Source organism: Raphanus sativus, chromosome 4, assembly GCF_000801105.2.
Source record: "Raphanus sativus cultivar WK10039 chromosome 4, ASM80110v3, whole genome shotgun sequence".
NCBI lineage: Eukaryota > Viridiplantae > Streptophyta > Magnoliopsida > Brassicales > Brassicaceae > Raphanus > Raphanus sativus.
Window position 1 is genome coordinate 32,142,045 of NC_079514.1, and position 19,857 is coordinate 32,161,901.

General features: G+C 28.8%; 2 protein-coding genes across 2 annotated transcripts; one reads left to right on the top strand and one right to left on the bottom strand.

Moving 5' to 3' along the window:
• The first annotated feature begins 6,415 nt into the window (after positions 1-6,415).
• Positions 6,416-11,617, top strand: LOC108832863 (LEAF RUST 10 DISEASE-RESISTANCE LOCUS RECEPTOR-LIKE PROTEIN KINASE-like 1.3). The gene is made up of 5 exons (XM_018606317.2): positions 6,416-7,297; positions 7,383-7,406; positions 7,511-7,795; positions 7,872-8,177; positions 10,755-11,617. The coding sequence occupies exons 1-5, from the start codon at positions 6,514-6,516 to the stop codon at positions 11,384-11,386; spliced, it is 2,031 nt and encodes a 676-aa protein (XP_018461819.2). The 5' UTR covers positions 6,416-6,513; the 3' UTR covers positions 11,387-11,617.
• Positions 11,618-16,283: 4,666 nt separating this feature from the next.
• On the bottom strand, positions 16,284-17,297 carry LOC108830969 (ribulose bisphosphate carboxylase small subunit, chloroplastic). The gene is made up of 3 exons (XM_018604531.2): positions 17,081-17,297; positions 16,775-16,909; positions 16,284-16,686 (listed from the first exon to the last, which is right to left on the bottom strand). Exons 1-3 carry the CDS (start codon positions 17,249-17,251, stop codon positions 16,447-16,449), a joined length of 546 nt encoding a protein of 181 aa, XP_018460033.1. The 5' UTR covers positions 17,252-17,297; the 3' UTR covers positions 16,284-16,446.
• Between the last annotated feature and the right edge of the window lie 2,560 nt (positions 17,298-19,857).

The window sequence follows — 19,857 nt, forward strand, 5'->3', positions numbered from 1 at the left end:
ACGTGACACCTGGCAAGTAAGGAGCGACTTCAAAATTCCTTAGCTAAACCACTTTCTCATAATTCTTTAGCATTTTTGATTTATTTTGAGGCCCAAAAAAGCTTAAGGAACGGGCTTAAGCCCCGCGATATTGATGCTCTTAGGTTCTTAACATACAATAAAATTCTCATTTTGTGGTCATTTTTAAAAATTTTAAAAATCTGAGATACAAAACTCAATTTAGATATCCCAGAACAACTTCAAACCTTTTATCCTTTTACATAAAAATGCAAGTGAAACAATAGGAGATTCGATAAAAATATTGATTAACCAATAAAATATCACTTTTTAAAAATACCATTAAATCTTCATTTTTTATATTTTTAATATAAAAAACTCCTAATACACGAAATCAACTTAGATTTTACATACCATAATAAATTTTAATTTTAATTATCTATATGACTTGAATATATATTTACCTGAAAAACTTCCAAAATATATAAAATAGTAAACAATTTATTCATAAAACGATGTATTTTAATATTGTATTATCACAAAATGAAAATAATTACTAAATTCATAATTAATATTTAATTACTTATACATTTAGATATGATATTTAAACAATATATGAGTTAAATAAAAATTATATACCAAATCAGTTAAATTTGCATATCTATTAAGTTGTCTAATAATTAAACACAAATCTAATAAAATAAATATATAATAAGAAGACTATAACTTTTTTGCGTCTGGAAAAATCATATTAACATTTTAAATTATGGTTAATGTTAAAAATATTTGTTACTAATGATATAAAAAGAAGATTTCTACATTTTACAAAATTTAAATCGAACACCCGCACGGTTGTGCGGGTCAAAATCTAGTAGAATTTTAAAATATCCAAACGGTGCAAATTTCCTTAGTTCCAAAATACCCGACCCAAATCTAATCTGGCACTCAAATGCCTAAGTGTAATTAATCTATGAAATTTTCAGAATGGAGATTCTATAGCATCTTAATAAGTATTCCTTTTTGTGAAAATTTATTGTGACCATTTTTTCAAAAATAAAATAATCCAAACTAGAAATATATTGGAAGATAGTATTTATATTTACACTGCCATTTAAAAAGTTTTGCAGTATTTTTACAATGCTTAAACATAACCATGTATTTAATTATAAAATTATGTAATAGACTAAAAATATAATTGCTAAAATATATTTTTAAACATGGAAAATATAAATTATTCTAAATAAATAGATTTTTATACTATAAATAATTTTTTAAATGTATTATATGGAAGCTGTATAAATTGGAAAGTTTATATTTTGAAGGAGATGTTTTTTGATCATTTTAGGTTATGAATTTATTGTACCAGAATTTAAAATAATACTAGTATATAAGAAAAATTAATAGCAAAATAAAAAATATATAAAACAAATCATAATATATTACTAATCTCTAATAATAAAGAAATTATTTTACGATGACCCTAAATTTTTATATCACAGATATAGATCTCAATTGTTAAAATGAACAAAAGACATTTCATGAAAGAGTATATAGGTAACTATAGTTCAAAAGTTAACTAATCTAGATCTATAGTTTAAAATTTGAGGGATAAGATTTTAAGGGTAGGGTTTATGATTTTAATAAATAAACTATATTTCGACACACGCTCTTAAAGCGCTGGGATAACTTTGTTCACTTTAGAAATTACTATTTTTTGTTTGAATGGACTTTTTGATTTTGACGTCTATAATTGAAAGTAATTTATTTTGATGTCTTATAGTGCTAAGCATTCAGTTTTTAGTTCGGTCTTTTTATTTTATTGTGTATTTGGATTATTCAGATTGGAGTGTTTATGACCTGTTTAGAAATCATACATTATTACATTGTTTCTGTTCAATTCGGGTAATGTCGGATTTGGACCGCATTTATGTATTCTTTTTGTAAAGACAAAAATGTCGAAAAACTTCGAAAACCTGAGTTAAACCCAGAAAACAAAAAAAACTTGGGTAAATATGGATTTTTTTGATATTTTAATTTATATATATATATATATATATATATATTATAATAGTTAATATTTTTGTATTTTGTTTCGAATATTTGGATACTTATTCCGTTCTCGGTTTCTGTTTGGTTTCAATTTTTTTGGGTTTAGAGAAATAGTAACCAATTGGGGTTTTGCAAATTTTGTCTGGTTTTAGTTTCAGGTTTTTTTTGGTTCCAATTGGATTTTCAGTTTTTGGATAACATGTTTAAAACAAGATTCTCATTATTTTTTATTCGTGATTTAATATCTATCTTACTAAAACATAATCTTTATTATTTTAAGCCATACACCGAAACAATAATCACCCAACACGTCTGTGTAACACTAGTCAATACTTAATAATAATAATTTTTGTAATATTTTGTTTTCAAATTATTTTTTCCCTTTATTATATATATTTTTGTATTTGTAAATGTATTCAACAAAATCATTTATCGTAAAATATCAGACTCCACTTGCCTATATTCAAGAAATGTACGTAACTAATGATTGTCATATTCAAAATACTTATATATCTAATTTTCATAATTTGTTATTTGAAATTAAATAGTAGTAGTACTGCTGTAAATACTAAGCAAATCAAAGGAATCTCTTTAAAATCTCTTATTTTAATGGAGAATTTTCAAAAATACCACTTTGAAAAGGATATTTTAGGCAATTTCACTATTTTAATAGTATAGATAGATAGATGTGTGTATTATACAAAATTCATAAGAAAAATTATTTTGTATACAAAAAATGAAACCTAAAGAAACTAAATTTATCAGTATCATATATATTACATTATAATAGGATGCAGAGTTTATACTAATATAATATCGTATAAGAATACAGTTTAATCGCTTTGAAAGCGTAGGATTTTATTTTGTTATAATCTAATACAAAAAAATTAGGATGGTATGCATTCTATTATAAATTCATTTTCATTATTGTAATGCAATTCTGACATGGGTTGTCGATTTCAAAATGAAAAAGAGTTTTACTTACCATATATCTAAACATAGTATTTCTTGATATGACTTATCATGGCGAGCGGTGACCCGTACTTCAATAACGGTCGGTGTCAGTAAATATTTGACTTGTGTTTTCAAAAGGCCGAATTAATTTATGATTTACAAATTATAATAAAACTATAATTTATATAATTTTTCTATTTTACATTTTTTATATAATTTATGTTAAAATCTTATATATAACAAATCTAGTTATTTAAATTATTTTCAGGTGAGATAAAAATTTGGATCCTTAGGAAAATTAATATATGATATATTCTGTTTATTCTTCCAATTTAAATTAGATGATAAATCATTTATTAGAAATGTTATTTTATGTTTTATTAGAGTTTTAAAGATATTTTTAAATTTTGAATTAAGAATAGAAACTGAGCACTTATTTTGGAATGTGCAAAATAAAAATTTAATAGCATATCCCATAGTATCATGTATAATTTCAAAAGAAATTCATAGAACACAAACTGATATGTGTATGTATTGGTATCTTGTTTGAATTTAATTAATTGGTTTGTTATAATTATATCTAAAACCCACCCGTCTATTTTAATTATGATGACAACATATATTTAAACAAAGGAAAAAAATAAGTCTGGTAAAAAAAGTCTATAAACTATGACAAATGCAAATTAAAACAAATTATCTAATGCAAATCATATGTGAAACTACATTAGGCAATTTAAATTTTTTAAATATTGAAATTTGGTTCTTTAAGGAATATGCTTTGTTTAAATATTCTAAAGATCTTATGAAGATATTATAAGCAATTAAATTTTTAGTGTTTAATATATTTCAATGGCAGACTTATAAATACTAAAACAAACTAAGGGAACCTAAAAAATCTCATATTTTAATAGTATTGATGATCATATTTGTTAGGATTCATAAATATGAATACTGACAAAATACATTATATAAGACTTTATGTATATATATTACATGTCAATTTGAAAACCTTGAAACGTTGAATTCAATATGTTATTAGACCATGATGGTTCAATACATAAAACCCACATATTACCATCCAGTTTACTAATGGTCGATCTACATTAATAGAAACAAAAAAATTATACCATAGTTGTTGATACCTAATGATACATTATATTTTGATAGGTAGGCATAATTAACTAAACGTAGGTGTTATTGTTTAAATAAAAAGAATTTCCGCTGTTTAAAAAAAAAGAAATTTGAAAATACAGAATTAAATAAAAGTCATACGTTTTAAATATTCCAGTGGCAGAGATTTGTAAATATTATTAAAACAGAATGACACTTCAAAAAAAACATTCTGTTTTCATAGTATAAATAAATACTAAAAATTTTAAATATATTGTTTTCAAATTTTTATTGAAACTATTTTAATTTTATTTTAAACAGCGTCTCATAAGTCGATTTGCAGCCTCTTAAGTTCCACTATGACACATACCGCATCTATTTTTCTCTATGTTATGCAATTAGTAAACCCACAAGCAAGTACAACATGCGAATTACAGTTCTTAATATGGTGTTTTGAGGTTTGAGCTTAATAAGAGAACTAGATTCTAACCCGTCCTTTAAAGGGCGGGTATACTTTTTGTTTTATTTTTTTGAAAATTTTAATTTTTATATTTGGTTTTTTGTAATTATATTATGTTTAATGTTAATTTAGTTTAATACAAATTATGGTAACTATATTAAATATGTCATATTGCATAATTATACACTTGTGTCATATGTATTTTAGAAACTATTTTTTTAAAAAATTTCTAAATTTTCCAACATATTATATTTTCTGAATAGTTACCTAACATAATTAGTCTAGTTTCCCAAAAAACTGATTCGTAATCGATCCAAAAATCATAATCTCCTACTCTATTTGACCTGGCATGTATACTCGACGGCTCTTATAGTGTTATATCCGAATATCAATATCAAACCCAACCCACACTGAAAATCGAACAATTTATTTGAAAAAATATTTGAAAATATTAATTTTAATATTTTCTGTTATATATGATCTTAATTTTTCTTTTTTGCAAATTTTATATAATATATGGGTTTATATTATTATGATTCACGATTAGGGACTACTGCAATGTAGTTGAAGTTTTGATCTAGATTATTTTTGGAATTTTTTTTGTTATTTTACCATTAAGCATATACTAATTTGTGTATTTTAAGTGTTGGTGATATTTTTAAGAGAATATTCGTTTTGTAACAACCAATTAGAAAGTTTATTAAAGCTACTACTTTTTGGAAAGGTTTGAAAATCAGTTAAGATATGTTTTATGGTTTAACGTAGAAGGTAAGTTTAGATATGGAAGATTTTTTCACAATTTGCAAAAAAAACAATTGCGGGCACAATTTGCTAAATATACAACCACCAACTGTTTTGTTTATATGTTTTTTAAAAATATTAGTTTTTTAATAAGGAAAAAAAGAAAAGAATTTTTTTAGTTATGTACATCATATAACCAAATTCAGATCCAGTTATCTATTAAGAGATATGAGAACAAATTTTCAGCTTAAAGTAATTTTATAATGAATTTCTAAAACGTATTGTATAAATTATATGATTTTAATGCAATTTTGATGAAATGCTAGATAATTTAGAACGTAGTTATTATGTTCTGTAAAAAAATGTAGTCGCACTGTATATGGAGGAGATAGTCATGAACGATATGGTGGATATGTACGTAAACTTCATTTAGCTATAATGATGACAAAAAGAAAAGTAGTACGTTATAATACGAATATATACTGAAGATACATTTTTCACATAAAGCAGGGAAATATTGAACAGAAATTAATTGTAGGTTCCAATCGGTAGATTAAAAAAAAGATAATAATCATGTTAAATCAATAGATATTAACTCAGTAGTATTATACTGTAATTATATAGGAAAAATCAGGGTCAAATCTAATGTGTACTTCAGTTTTAATAGATTCGATTATATTTCCGCAAGTTTACAAATGTCTTTATTTTTTTGTTTTTTCCTATTTTCCTTAGTTTTAGCAGTGTTAAGGCTTGCCGTACTTCCTAGTGAGATCAAAGATAAAATAGAAGGTAAAACTTGATTGGAGAATAATGGAAGGGCCAATTTGCGGTCTAAGTCTTTCTTCTTTTTAAGCCCTTTTGGAGGTTTTCTTCATTAGTCTAACCTATAGCGTGTCAACGTTATTGTACCGCACTTGCTTTTAAGGCCGTCTTACCAAAAAAAAAAAGAAAATATGAATATTACTGAAAATTCATATTCTAAAAGCAAGTAAGCAAATTAAAAATATTTTAGTTAGTCAACTGTCAGTTTATTCGTAAATAAACATATATTATTTGGGAAAACCTTAGTTTTCTTTTCCTTCTTTCAACTCAGGAAACCAAAGACTTAGACAACCACAAAAACCATTTACATATCTTCTTCTTGTTCTTCTTGATCATCATCTTGTTCATCTCTCAACGGCAAGAAAAAAAATATAGAAATCATGATCAATCTCTTCCAGTCTCTAAAAAGATCATTGGCTTATGCAGTCATATGGATGCTCTTTATGATTCTGGATTGTGTTTTGTCAGTTAATGAGCGTCACAAACACTGCGCTCCAACGTTTAGCTGTGGAGATAAGAGAGATCTCTATTACCCCTTTTGGACACCTGACAGAGAAGAGTGCGGTCACCCAGATTTCAAGGTCAACTGCAGCGACGGTTTTGCAGAGCTTACCATTTCCTCAGTTAAGCTGAGAATCCTTGAGATGAATTCTAAGTCTAGAATCATCAGGCTTGCCAGAATGGATTACATCAACGATCTTTGTCCCCATAAGCCTGAGAACGCAACACTCAACAATCAAGTCCTTCCATTTTCCAAAGACACAGAGTTCCTAACGTTTTACTACCGATGCCATGTTGACCCAAAAGTGATCAGTGGCCACATCAGACAGATTGACTGTGACGATGATGATACTGACAGACCAAGTTTCTCTGTCTCGTCCCATTTATATTATCGGAGAAGGGAAATCATAAATAAGTTAAGGGAATCATGTACAAGTATCGTCAACGTTCCAGTCTCTCGAACTGCCTTGAGGACAGAAGAGAGGAATCAGAGTGCGGAGGCTATAACGAAGGCTCTTGAAAAGGGTTTCGAGGTTAGTTTTAACAGAGAGTGTTCGCGATGCAGAAGATCAAATGGTGCTTGTGGATATAATGAAACCTTGGGAGGATTCGTCTGCTATTGTATAAATGAGCATCATCATAAGCACACTTGTGAAAACAATGGTAATGATTTCTTCTCGCCATATCTCTGAAAATGTTTGAAGTAATCTGAATCTTGGTTTGGTCTGAAGCTAGTTTGTTCATGCAGGTCTATCCAAACCAGCAAAAATAGGTACGTTTCTGACCATTTTTCTTGCAAGGCAATTAATTTCCGTGAAACATACCTAAGAAACAGCAATAATCTCACGAAGCTCCTGTCGTTTTGTTTGTCACAAGGCATTGGATTCGTTTGTGGTTTCTTGGGTGCCACTGTTTTAACAGCATGTTTGGTCTGTTTCTACATCCGGAGAAGGAAGAAACTGGCAGCACAAATCACAAACAAAGGCCTTTCAGATACTCCTTACTCAAGAAGCAACCACGCTCTCATGCCATCTATCTCTAACCTAGCAAACAGAAGTGTCTATAATGGAGTTCAGGTCTTCAGCTACGAAGAACTCGAGGAAGCCACTGATAATTTCTCTAGAGAGCTCGGAGATGGAGGATTCAGTACTGTCTACTACGGTAAGAACCAAAACTACTTACCAAATTAAAAGCTTCAGAACTCAGCCTTTTAAAAAAAAAAAAAAAAACTCTGAAGGCATACTGAAGGACGGACGAGCCGTAGCTGTAAAACGCTTCTTCGAGAAGTCCCTGAAACGTGTGGAACAGTTCAAGAACGAGATCGATATCTTGAAATCCTTAAAACACCCGAACCTAGTGATTCTATACGGATGCACAACGAGGCATAGCAGAGAGCTACTCCTAGTGTATGAATACATCTCTAATGGCACACTCGCTGATAATCTCCATGGAGCACAAGCACAGTCTCGTCCTATCGGCTGGCCTGGTCGACTCAACATCGCCATTCAAACCGCGAGTGCATTGTCCTTCCTCCATGCCTCAGGTAAAAACACACATTGAGATTCCTACATTCACCATCATAATCATATACCAGAGATCGGGATGTTATGTACTCCCTTGGTTTCAAAATGTTACATATTTTAAATTTTTCACACGTATTAATAAAACATATTAAATCTCATTTATATATGCATAATTTTTGTGATTATTTTTCTGCCATAATTTTAAGGTTTTTAAAATTTGCAATTAGTAAATAAAACATATATTGAAAACATAAAAAAAAAAAATCTTTTAGAAACAAAATATTTCTCAAAAATATGTAACTTTATGAAACAGAGTGAGTATTAATTAAAACTAGATCTTGACCCGCCCTTTAAAGGGCGGGTATATTTTTGTTTTAATTTAATTCTCATTATATATTTTTTTTTTGTAATCATATTTGTGTATAAATCTCAATTAAAAATATATTTTATTAAATAATAGCAGTTTAAAAATTGATTCGATATATTGCCGGTCGAACCTGTGAACCCGCTAACCTGCGGATTTCAACTTTGTTTTGATCAAAAAATATGACCCGCACAACCCGCAAACAAATAATTTGTATCGGCATCCGTCTCATTTAATTTTGCGGATATAAGCGGATTATAAATTTTTTAAAAGTAATTATTTAATATAGTTATAATAAAATTATATATTTTAAAGTTTTAAGTTTTTTTTAAATTACCATCTTATTAGAAAAGTGTTTAGCTTTCTTTTATTTTTATTTTTTAAATATTTTTCGGGTCAGCGGAGACCCGCAATCCAAAATCTACCAACCCGCATCCACCCCGAATAAAATACTCATAATCCGCATCCGCAAAGCGATTTTCAAATAGTTGAGCTAAATTTATGATCCATCTTTAAAATGATGGATATATTTTTTGTTTTATATTTTTCAAGAAATATAATTTTTATAAAATCTAGGTTGTAACCAATTATATCTCTGAATATCTAATTTTTCTCTCACATTTTTGAACCTATAAATATAGCTGCAAAAATGTACTTATTTTCACTAATTATTAAATGTTTAGATGTTCAAAATGGAACTGAAATTTGATAGTTGGGTGAAAAATTCTTATGTTTATAGTGCTACTTATTATATTGTAGCATGGATAATGAATAATGATCTTTACCAAAAAGAAAATGAATAATGAATAATATGATTATATAGCAATATGTTAAAAAGGGGCGTAAAGCTGCAAAAACAGTCGATAGTTTTAGTAGGATAGAGAAGTGGGTCTGATTATTTTGGAATAAAAGAACTGGTTACAAATCAGTATATATTAAATGTGTAGATAGTAACTGTTATTATAATAAGGGGATATATTTTATATTTTAAATACAGTTTTATTATATTTTATTCAGTTATATTTTAGATTCAGTTACATTTTAAATAAGACCTAACTATAAATTTTGGTCCGCTCTTCAAAACGGCGGGTAAATTTTATGTTTTATATTTTCTAAAAAAAATTAAATTTATATATTTGTGTGTTTTAATTATGTTTTAAAATCATATTTAAATACCCATATTTTTGTTTTATATTTTTTTAATAATTCATTTTTATATTTTATTCATTTCTAATCAAATTGTGTAGTATATTTTTCTTAAATAATTATTAAAAGATTTTAATAATTGTATTAAAATAGTTATTTTAAAAAAAACCTAACATTAATAAAACCACTAACATTAATAAGAGATAAGATTAATAGATTACAAAGAAGTGGAACCCACGTGTGATGTTGTTGTGGTGTGTGAAGAAAAGCCAGAGTCTTCTTCTCCACTGCTATTCTTTCCCGGCTCCAATGGAAAATCCATGAAAGCCCATCATCTCTGACAAAACCTGTAGCATTAACCATGAAATTCAGTCTTCCATTGTTTGTTTGTTTTTTGAGAAAAGAGTCTTCCATTGTTTGTTGCATCTTAATCTACATAAATTCTATCTAACGCGACCAAAGGACTGAATCAACACACCATGCTTCAAACAATAGAATCATCTCGAAACTTCACCGAAAGAGAACCTATACTCCTATGTCCAATCTAAAGACGGAGTTAGGTATTAACTCTCTTGAGCAACGAATCAAGCAACCAACAAAATAGAACAACTCAATCTTTCGTGATTAGTGTTTTGAAACAGAGCAAAGGAGGAACATATAAACACATAAACAAAACGAAACAAAAAAATCCCAGCAAACGAAATTTACATTCGGACTACGATGTAAATTTCGCAGTAAAAAGATCCCAGCCAATTTTCAAAAAAAAAAGATCTCAGCCAAAGTAGAAATCCAAAGAAAGTCGGATATTTTTTTAAAAAAAAATCCAATCATAGTTCGAGAAGTTGGCCTAATATTGTAACGTGGAGTTTTATTTGTGTTGGTGAAGCTACTTTACCACCCAAAAATAGGAACGATATGGGGTAGCAGTTATATTTAGCAGTTGTAGATAAGCTAATATTTTTAGATGTCGTTATATATATATACACATAAGCAGTTATATAAAAATCAGTTTTTTTTTAAATTGGACATAACCCCATATCAATTGGACATGTTGAAGAATTAATAGTATTGATTCTATGATTTACAGGAATCATACACAGAGATGTTAAGAGTACGAACATTCTTCTAGATAGCAACTACCAAGTCAAAGTGGCTGACTTCGGACTCTCGCGGTTGTTCCCGCCTGATCGATCCCACATCTCAACCGCGCCGCAAGGGACTCCGGGGTACGTTGATCCAGAGTATTATCAATGTTACCGTCTCAACGAGAAGAGCGACGTGTACAGCTTCGGAGTCGTGCTCTCGGAGCTGATCTCATCCAAGAAAGCAGTCGATGTCGCAAGAAACCGCGAGGATATCAACCTCGCGAACATGGCGATCTCCAAAATTGGAAATGACTCCGTCCACGAGCTGGTGGATCTGTCTCTCGGATTCGAGAGGGATCCTTCCGTTAATAGGATGATGGTTTCGGTTGCTGAACTGGCGTTCCGCTGTTTGCAAGCGGAGAGGGAGGCACGGCCGGCCATGGATGAGGTTGTCAAGGTTTTGAGAGGGATTCAGAAGGAAGGTGAGAGAGATGGTCCTGAGGTGGTCGAGGTAGATGACGCTGCGTTGTTAAAGCACTGTGTTCCTCCGTTGTTATCATCGACGGTGACTGAGAAAGAGACGAGTAGGACGACGACGAGTAGTTCGAGTAGGACGAGGAGGAGTTCGTTTTGAGATTGTAAATCGGAGAGATTCTGGACCTAGGCGAGGGTGTGGTGTCGGTATATGGATAAAACCATTTGCGAATTTCACCTTTTTGACTCTTTTGTTTTTGTTTACTGTTTTTTCTCTTGGTTTTTGCATAAAAGGACCATTACTATTCGTTAACTGTTTTACTAATTAAAACTAGATTTTGATCCGCACGCCCGTACGGTTGTATAAATTTATAAAATATGTTGTTTTTCATGTCAATATTAGAATTGGGTAAAAAATCTGAATCTAAAAGTCGAACCAATCCCGATCCAAAAAAAACAAAACCCTAATCGAAATTGATTAAATATCAAAATTTTGGTATTTAGACTACTGAAACCAAATCCGATCCGAACCGAAGTATTTCAGATACCTAAATGTATTCGAAATAGATATATATATATTATTTTTTTAGATATAATGTACATAAAAACATCCATAATATATATGGTACTTATATGTTGGTTTAAACAATTGAATATATATATATATATATATATATATATAATTGTCAAATGTGAATATCTAAAATAGTTAAAGTATATTCAAATCACCAAAAAATATTTAACATAATTATTGATTCTCTATCCAAATATTTAAATCAAACTAATTTATATGTTAAGTTCATGTACTCTGATATATGTTATTCAAATTTATATGTAATATATTATTTTGTGTCTATATTTGAGAAATTTAAAGTATATAATGAATTTAAATGGGTTATCAAAACCTGAAAAAAACCCGCAAAGATCTGAATCGAATCTGAATCGAATCTGAATCAAAATTTAGAAATATCCGAATGGGATTGAAATCTTTGATCCCGGAAACCTGAAACCCAAACAGACCTAAACTGAACCGAATGGGTATCCGAACGCCCACCCCTAATTCACAATCTATTTTTTTCTTTAAAAATACATCTAACATATAATTAATAATATTTTATACGTACTATCATATAAATAATCATAAATATTATATTTTCAATAATCACATATTTTGAAAATATTTTTAATAATGTTATTGAAAAATATTTTAGTAAAAATATTTTTTTTGAATATATGTATATTTTAAATCAATTTCTGATATAAATCAACTTTAAATTATTATTTTGATTTGAAATATGTATATAAAGTTTAAATTTTGTTTTATAATTATTTTAGACAAATTATATTTTTAGATAATTAGATTAGTTCATTTTCGTATATTTCGTATAATGATAATATCTTCCTAAACAGTTTTATCGTGCAAAATGGATAGGGGATTGAAATATGTGGGATTCAAGTATTAGATATTTTTTACATATCTTGCGAAATAATTGGTTGTATTAAGGGAAATCATATTTAATTTGGTCATGGCTTTATTTAGGAAGAAAGAATTGACACAAAGAGAAGGTAAAGAGAAAGAATTTATTAGATTGATAATTACGTGGTGAGTAAGATTTCGTTGATCTTTTTTTAATTATAACGATCGCCAGACAACTTAAAAGTTAGCAGGTTTCGTTAACCAATTTTACACCTATACCTATAGCCAAATACTCCAAATTTTTTAATCTTTTAATTCAAGTTTCCAAATACTCCGATTTTGTACTTGAGTTTAGTAAGATAGATATATTTTGTATATATTGCAACCGAGATTATAGCCAGTCAATTCAAACACTTTATACTTTTATGATACTTTTAGGTAGGGCTGGGCAAAAAACCGAAACCCGAAGAACCGAACCGAATCGGATCCGAAAAAGTAGTACCAAATCCAAATCGAAATTAATTAAAATATCCGAATGGGTTCAAATTTTGGTATTTAAAGAATCAAAACCGAACCCGATCTGAACCGAAATATTTTGGGTACCCGAATGTATCCGAAATAGATTAATATACATATATATTTAACTATTTTTAGATTGAATGTATATTAAAAAGCATCTAAATATATATTATACTTTTAAATTATCCAAAATACTTGAAAATATATACAAATAGTCAAAAGTACATGTCTAAATAGTTAAAATATATTCAAAACACCAAAAATACATAATATGTTTTGATTTCCTATCCAAATATCCAAATCAAATCAATTTATATGTTAAGTTTTGGTATTTTGACACATGTTATTGAAATTTATATATATATTTTTTTTTATAAATTTTGAGAAGTATAAAATATATAATAAATTTTAAAATTTTGAAAATAATTTAAACGGGTTATCCGAACCCAACCGAACCCACAAAGATCCGAACCGAACCCGAACAGAAATTTAGAAATATCCGAATGGAGCTGAAATTTTTGACCCCGAAAACCCGAAATCCGAATAAACTCGAACCGAAACCCAAACGGGTATCCGAACGCCCATCCCTACTTTTAGGAATCAAGCGAGTTCAATTAATTTAATTGTTCGGTTAGTTTTACAATTTGGCCAGCTCACAAACTGGATAAGTCAACCATAATTATTTCAAATTATTGATTTTGACTTTGATTAAATAACAATAATATTCTTATGTCCAAACACTTTTCATTAAGTCTAGTAAACATGTTTCCAAACAATCTCATTTTGTACTTCAGTTTTAATAATATAGATTTTCTCGAGAAATGATCACTTGTCAAATTAATTGTTCTTCTAAAATATTGAACTACAATTTTACCTATAGACTATCTGAATGGATGATCGAAACCAACTAGAATTTAAAAATATTTGGTGGATTATACAAAAATCAGTAAACAGAATTAGTTGAAAAACAATACAACAAAAAAAAACTTAAGAAATATTAAACCATACAGTTAATCAAGTACATTTCTTAAATATTATACGAGGTCCATGTTTCAATTTTCAGAGAAATCATTTATTAAATAGTTATGTAGACGTATCTATTGTCTATGTTTACTTCAACGGTTATATTTATATTAATACTAAATTATATAGATATTTTCAAATCATTAATGACTTTAATCATCAAACTATACATAATGTCGTTTTACACACCTAATAATAATTCACATCTACTTGAATATACATATATATATATATATATATATATTATATATATTTTTTTTTTTTTTTGGTAAACATCTACTTGATATTTGGTACAAGTGTTTGACAGACGACGTGCACATACCTATATTTTTAGGCATATAGAAGCTGAAGTAAGACATAAATCTGTGATGAAACTTATGCACTTTCCTCAGAGGAGATTGGATTTTGATCTTCAGGTACAGATGGAGGCATAGGAGATGCAGTTAAATGCAAAAGATACTTAGGAGGAGCCTCAAGAGCACTTAAGCTATCTTCCATCATTTCAACAACTCTGTTCATCGATGAACGATCTGATGGGCATGCTTGAATACATGACAGTCCCACAAGAATCATCTTCTTTGCAAACTCTTCATCTTCGTCTTCTGTTATCTGATCTTCTAGAAACCTTTTACAATCTCCCTTTTCAAGACCTTTATATATCCAATCCGGGAAATACATTGAACTACTGTTGTTGTCTGATACAGAGTTCCTGTTTCTTGCTCCCATCATTTCAAGTACCAACATACCATAACTATACACATCTGACTTGTGAGAGACTCTCCCGTAGACCCTCCATTTGAACAAGTGAAATTCTCAAGGTAATGAAAGCGGGGGTCGCAGTTAGAGAAAACGATGAGGTTCTTGTAATTTGGGGATAGGTGGAAGATTTTAGGAGGAAACATTGTTTTGGTAAATGATAGAGAAGAGCATAAGGAAACTGAATAATCTTGTCTTACAAGTTTAAGAGTTTTGAATGTGTTGTCTATATGAAGGACATTGAAAAAGATGTTGGAGATATTTATAGAGGTTTTGTTTGAAACTCTGTCGCAGCGAAGCTTCAATAATGGATGGCCACAAGGCTCACCACGATTCTCTCCCCAGAAGGGGAACGTTGCGGTGAGGTTTCCACACTCAAAAACAGAGTCGCATGACAAGAAAGCTTGGTTGCTTACAGCACAAGGAACATAATGAAACAGAAACATGAACGACGTTAAAGAACAAAACCCTAGTGCTGGAGTATCCATCATTTTATTTAACGTATAATTATTTCTGTTTCTTGGAGAAACTGTTATGATGAGGAAAATTACCAGTAAAGAAACTCTCTACTAAAGTAAATTAATTTAAAAAGCAAAGAAAAGTCCTCTGATTTTTTTTTGAAAGGTCCTCTGTTTATTAACCGAAAAATGAAAGAAAGGTCTCTGTTTCACACTTTGGCGATAGCACTGGACTTCAGACTAGTCTCCGTTAACCCTACAGATACGAATAATGGATAAGGACTTCTTGTAAGCTAAGAACCAGTAGTTAGTCTGAATGAATTATCGAGTTTGTTGTTAGTTGATACTCCCTCCGTTCCTGAAAGCAAGATTTTCTAGAGTTTTCACGTTTATTAAGACTACAATAAATATTTGCCAACTTTAGTTTACTATTTATGTTTTATACAATTTCCAATAACTATCAATCAATAAAATTTAATCAATTCAAATATTCATAATTAATGATCCTCAAAAATATACAAAAGTACCTCAAAAGTATACAAAAATACCTTAAAAATATAGAAAATCTTTCTTTGTGGAACAAAAATAAAATCTAGAAAATCTTATTTTTAGGAACGGAGGGAGTAATATTTAATTTCTATTAAATGCAAAGAGATAAGATTTGTAAATCTACACAAACCGATATGATACTAAGTTGATACAGTGATTCTTATTTGAATATTTGATGAACTAATTAACTAAGATGAAATCTACGTTCTGTAGGTGAAATAGTTTCTTGTTCCATAAAGCTTTTTGTTACCGCTGACACTATCTAAACCTTTTTGTTAAGTTATGTTGTCTGTTTTCTTACGGGATAGTATTAAAACCTAATAGCCATCGAAAAATAACCAAGAAAAAGAAGCGATGCAGAAATTACATATATATCCATAAATCAGACATTTGACAATCCGATAGAAAATGTCTCAGACAGAAATCCAAAGAGGATAAAAACAGGCAACTGGAAGTGAAATGAGCATAGATTATTATATGAGTGTTTTAGAAAGGAAATTAAGCATCGGTGAAGCTTGGTGGCTTGTAGGCGATGAAACTGATGCACTGGACCTGACGGTTGTTGTCGAATCCAATGATTCTAATGAAGGCGTTAGGGTACTCCTTCTTGCACTCTTGCACTTCCTTCAATACTTGAGCAGAGTCAGTGCATCCGAACAAGGGAAGCTTCCACATTGTCCAATAACGTCCATCATAGTATCCGGGTGTGCTTCCGTGCTCACGGTAGACAAATCCATGCTATATATACACATACCATTCAAAATCAGGATTGACATGGTATAAATGAATGTTTAAATACAGGAAAACAAAACTTTGTTTTTATTACCTCCAACTCAAATTCAACACAAGGAATCCACTTGTTGCGGAGAAGGTAGTCAACTTCTTTAGCCAATTCGACGTCACTAAGGTCAGGAAGATAAGATAAAGTCTCAAACTTCTTCTTTCCGATTGGTGGCCACACCTATATAAAATTTTCATTTCCAATTATTAAATAGGAATTCTTTTTTGTATATATAATTAGACATTTTTCAATCCAAGGTACGTCATTATATATCGTTTAATCAGATCCATGTTCACATGTACCAGTTCCACATGATTAATAGGACTGGCCTACGACTCTAGTGATATTTACCTTCATGCAGCTAACTCTTCCCCCGTTGCTTGCAATGGAAGTAATGTCAGTGTTGGTTTTGCGGGTGACTGGGAATGCAGCGGATGACTTCAAGCCGGTGAATGGAGCAACCATGGTGGCTTGAGCTGGGGAGGTAACCACAGCGGCGGAGGAGAGCATAGAGGAAGCCATTACTACTTTTTCTCTTTTCTCTTACTTACTTGTTTGTCTATTGCTTTGGTCATCTATATATAGTGAGGCCGGCATGAGGCATAAAGCCCTAATGATCAAAGAGTGCGGGATACATGTCTGATGATAACGTCGTTACCTGCCACAGGATTAAGGAAAGGTGTTGACGCCCTTATCGACACGGACCAGTATGATAAGGCCACGTGGCAGAAAATTTCCTTATCTTATCTTTTCTTGAAAGGAAATGAGTGAATGTGTATGGTTACTGGTCACCACTTGAGCCGATGCTCTTGGCTCCTTCCTTTTGGCAGAAAAGAAATGAGACGCATGACCTACATTTAAATCTTCGTGGGCCTTATATGTACTATGTATGAATTAATATCGCTTAGTTTGATTTGGTTAATAAGTTCTCATTTAAAACATTACTTCAAGAAAATTAAATTATTTGATTCGGACATGTAATGTCGTCATTAGTTATAAATAACTAGGTGGATACCCGCGATTTCGCGGATTTGAATATTTTGTAAAAATATATTTATTGTAATTTTTTAAAAATATGTTTTTATCATTATGTGTTTTTTGTTATATATATTTTTTAAGAATATTTTTTTAAAAAAAGATAACTATGACTGTTTTAAATATTTTTTTGATATTTTGTATTGATAATTGTACCAATTAGTTATATATAATATTCATGATTCAGTTTTTGAAGATATATAATATTGAAACTTCTGGTTTTTAAATAATTTGTAGCTAAATTTATGTCTTTAATAAGTTTAAAAAAGTTAAAACAATATAATTGTTAGTACATTCTCTACATATTCAAAAAAAAAACATTCTCTACATATTCATATCCAATAATATAGGATATAAAACTACTATATCAATTCTATAAATTATTTTTGAAACATTTTATATAGTTTATAAATGCTTTATTGCTAAAAAAGATTTTATGATGTATTGTATTTATTATATAAATAATATATTTAATTACCATAAATTATTATGTGCAATATATTTAGGTCGTTTGGATACCGATAATAGTTGGTTCTAGACTGATTTTCTTACTCATAAAATAAATGAAAATTAAAAATCTTTTAGCAAATAAATTATAATATTCTTTTATCAAATTCGTCTATATGTTGACACCTAATAAAAATCAATTAAGTGATTTCTTATTTAATACAAAATAAAGTTTCAAAATAGATTTTATAAATTACTTTATAAGGTTGTATAAATAACTTAAACCTCTTATAATAATTTAAAGCATATGATAAGCCAATTTATATAATTTTATAAATGTATTTATATTTTTTATAAATGATTTATAAAGCATGTATGAACTTTATTAGACATTAATAGTTATTTTAATACATTATATACAAATATAAGGCTTTATATAAGAATATAACATCATAATACTGATTTAATAAACTTCTTTATTTATTATTTTATGTATTTTATATATAAAGAAATATTTGATCAAATATTATTACTCTTTCTATAGTTTCAATAATTAGTTTTCAAAAATTTGATCAAACAATATTAACTGTTTATAGACTTATTTATCTTTTAAAATCTAGTTAAAATAGACAAAAATTAAAAGTTATCGACTAATCAATTTATTAAAAAAATCTAAAATTTCATCAACGATCGATACATAAGCAAAAGTCTCTTAAATAATTTTTAATTAAGAATATAGTAGGATAATAGGATGAAATTTTAAAATAGATATTATAAATGACTTACAAACTCATATAATATTTTAAAATATATAATAAACCAAGATAAATAATTTTATAAATGTTAATGTAATTTTTATGAATGATTTATAACACATATATTATGAATTTTATAAGACGTTAATAGTTATTATAATAATTTATATATAATATAATGCTGTAAATAATAATATGAAATCATTATATTGTAATATATACTGTTTCGTGACAAAAAGTTATATAACTGGTTTTCGTTTATTATTTATGTATTTTATAAATATGAAAAAACTAATCAACATTATTACTTCTATAATTTCAACAATTCGTTACCATAAATCAGTATTTGTGTATTATGTATATTATTTGGCAAGTAATATTAATTGGTTATACATTTCCTTTTTTAGACTTAATTAAAATAAATATAAATCAACAATCATTGACCAATCAAATTATAACAATTTTGTAAGAATTCACATATAATCGATACGTAAGCAAAAAATCAATAAACTGATTTCTCAATTATTATAAAGTAGGATTAGTCATGAGAGTACTGTTGATGCCATTTTCAAACTCAAACGAAGAAGAGAAACAATTCTATTATTTTTCTTCGTCAGAAAGTGTAACGTTTTATTATATAGTTTTTCTTATAAATCAATAAATTTTACATAAACACAGTCATTCATGTGTATCACAAAGGTCAAAGCTGAACACTGGAACAAATTATCAAAAGCATCTACTCTTTAAATAGATGCAAAACAGCAAAATTGTCAACATTCTTCTCTTCTTGGCTTGGCCTCTCTGTTTTGTTCTCTGTTTTGTTCTCTCATGCTCTGTTTCTTACTTGTGTTCTATCATAACACAAGCTTACACTCACTCTCTTGACTCTCT

What these genes read in the sequence shown, in the direction of transcription:
- LOC108832863 (XM_018606317.2), top strand. Translation starts at nt 6,514, where the DNA reads ATGATCAATCTCTTCCAGTCTCTAAAAAGATCATTGGCTTATGCAGTC. An exon ending in ATCCAAACCAGCAAAAATAG is followed by an intron (nt 7,407 to 7,510) that starts GTACGTTTCTGA and finishes GTTTGTCACAAG; the next exon opens with GCATTGGATTCGTTTGTGGT. An exon ending in ATTCAGTACTGTCTACTACG is followed by an intron (nt 7,796 to 7,871) that starts GTAAGAACCAAA and finishes AAAACTCTGAAG; the next exon opens with GCATACTGAAGGACGGACGA.
- LOC108830969 (XM_018604531.2), bottom strand. Translation starts at nt 17,251, where the DNA reads ATGGCTTCCTCTATGCTCTCCTCCGCCGCTGTGGTTACCTCCCCAGCT. An exon ending in GAAGAGTTAGCTGCATGAAG is followed by an intron (nt 16,910 to 17,080) that starts GTAAATATCACT and finishes AATTTTATATAG; the next exon opens with GTGTGGCCACCAATCGGAAA. An exon ending in GTGTTGAATTTGAGTTGGAG is followed by an intron (nt 16,687 to 16,774) that starts GTAATAAAAACA and finishes GTGTATATATAG; the next exon opens with CATGGATTTGTCTACCGTGA.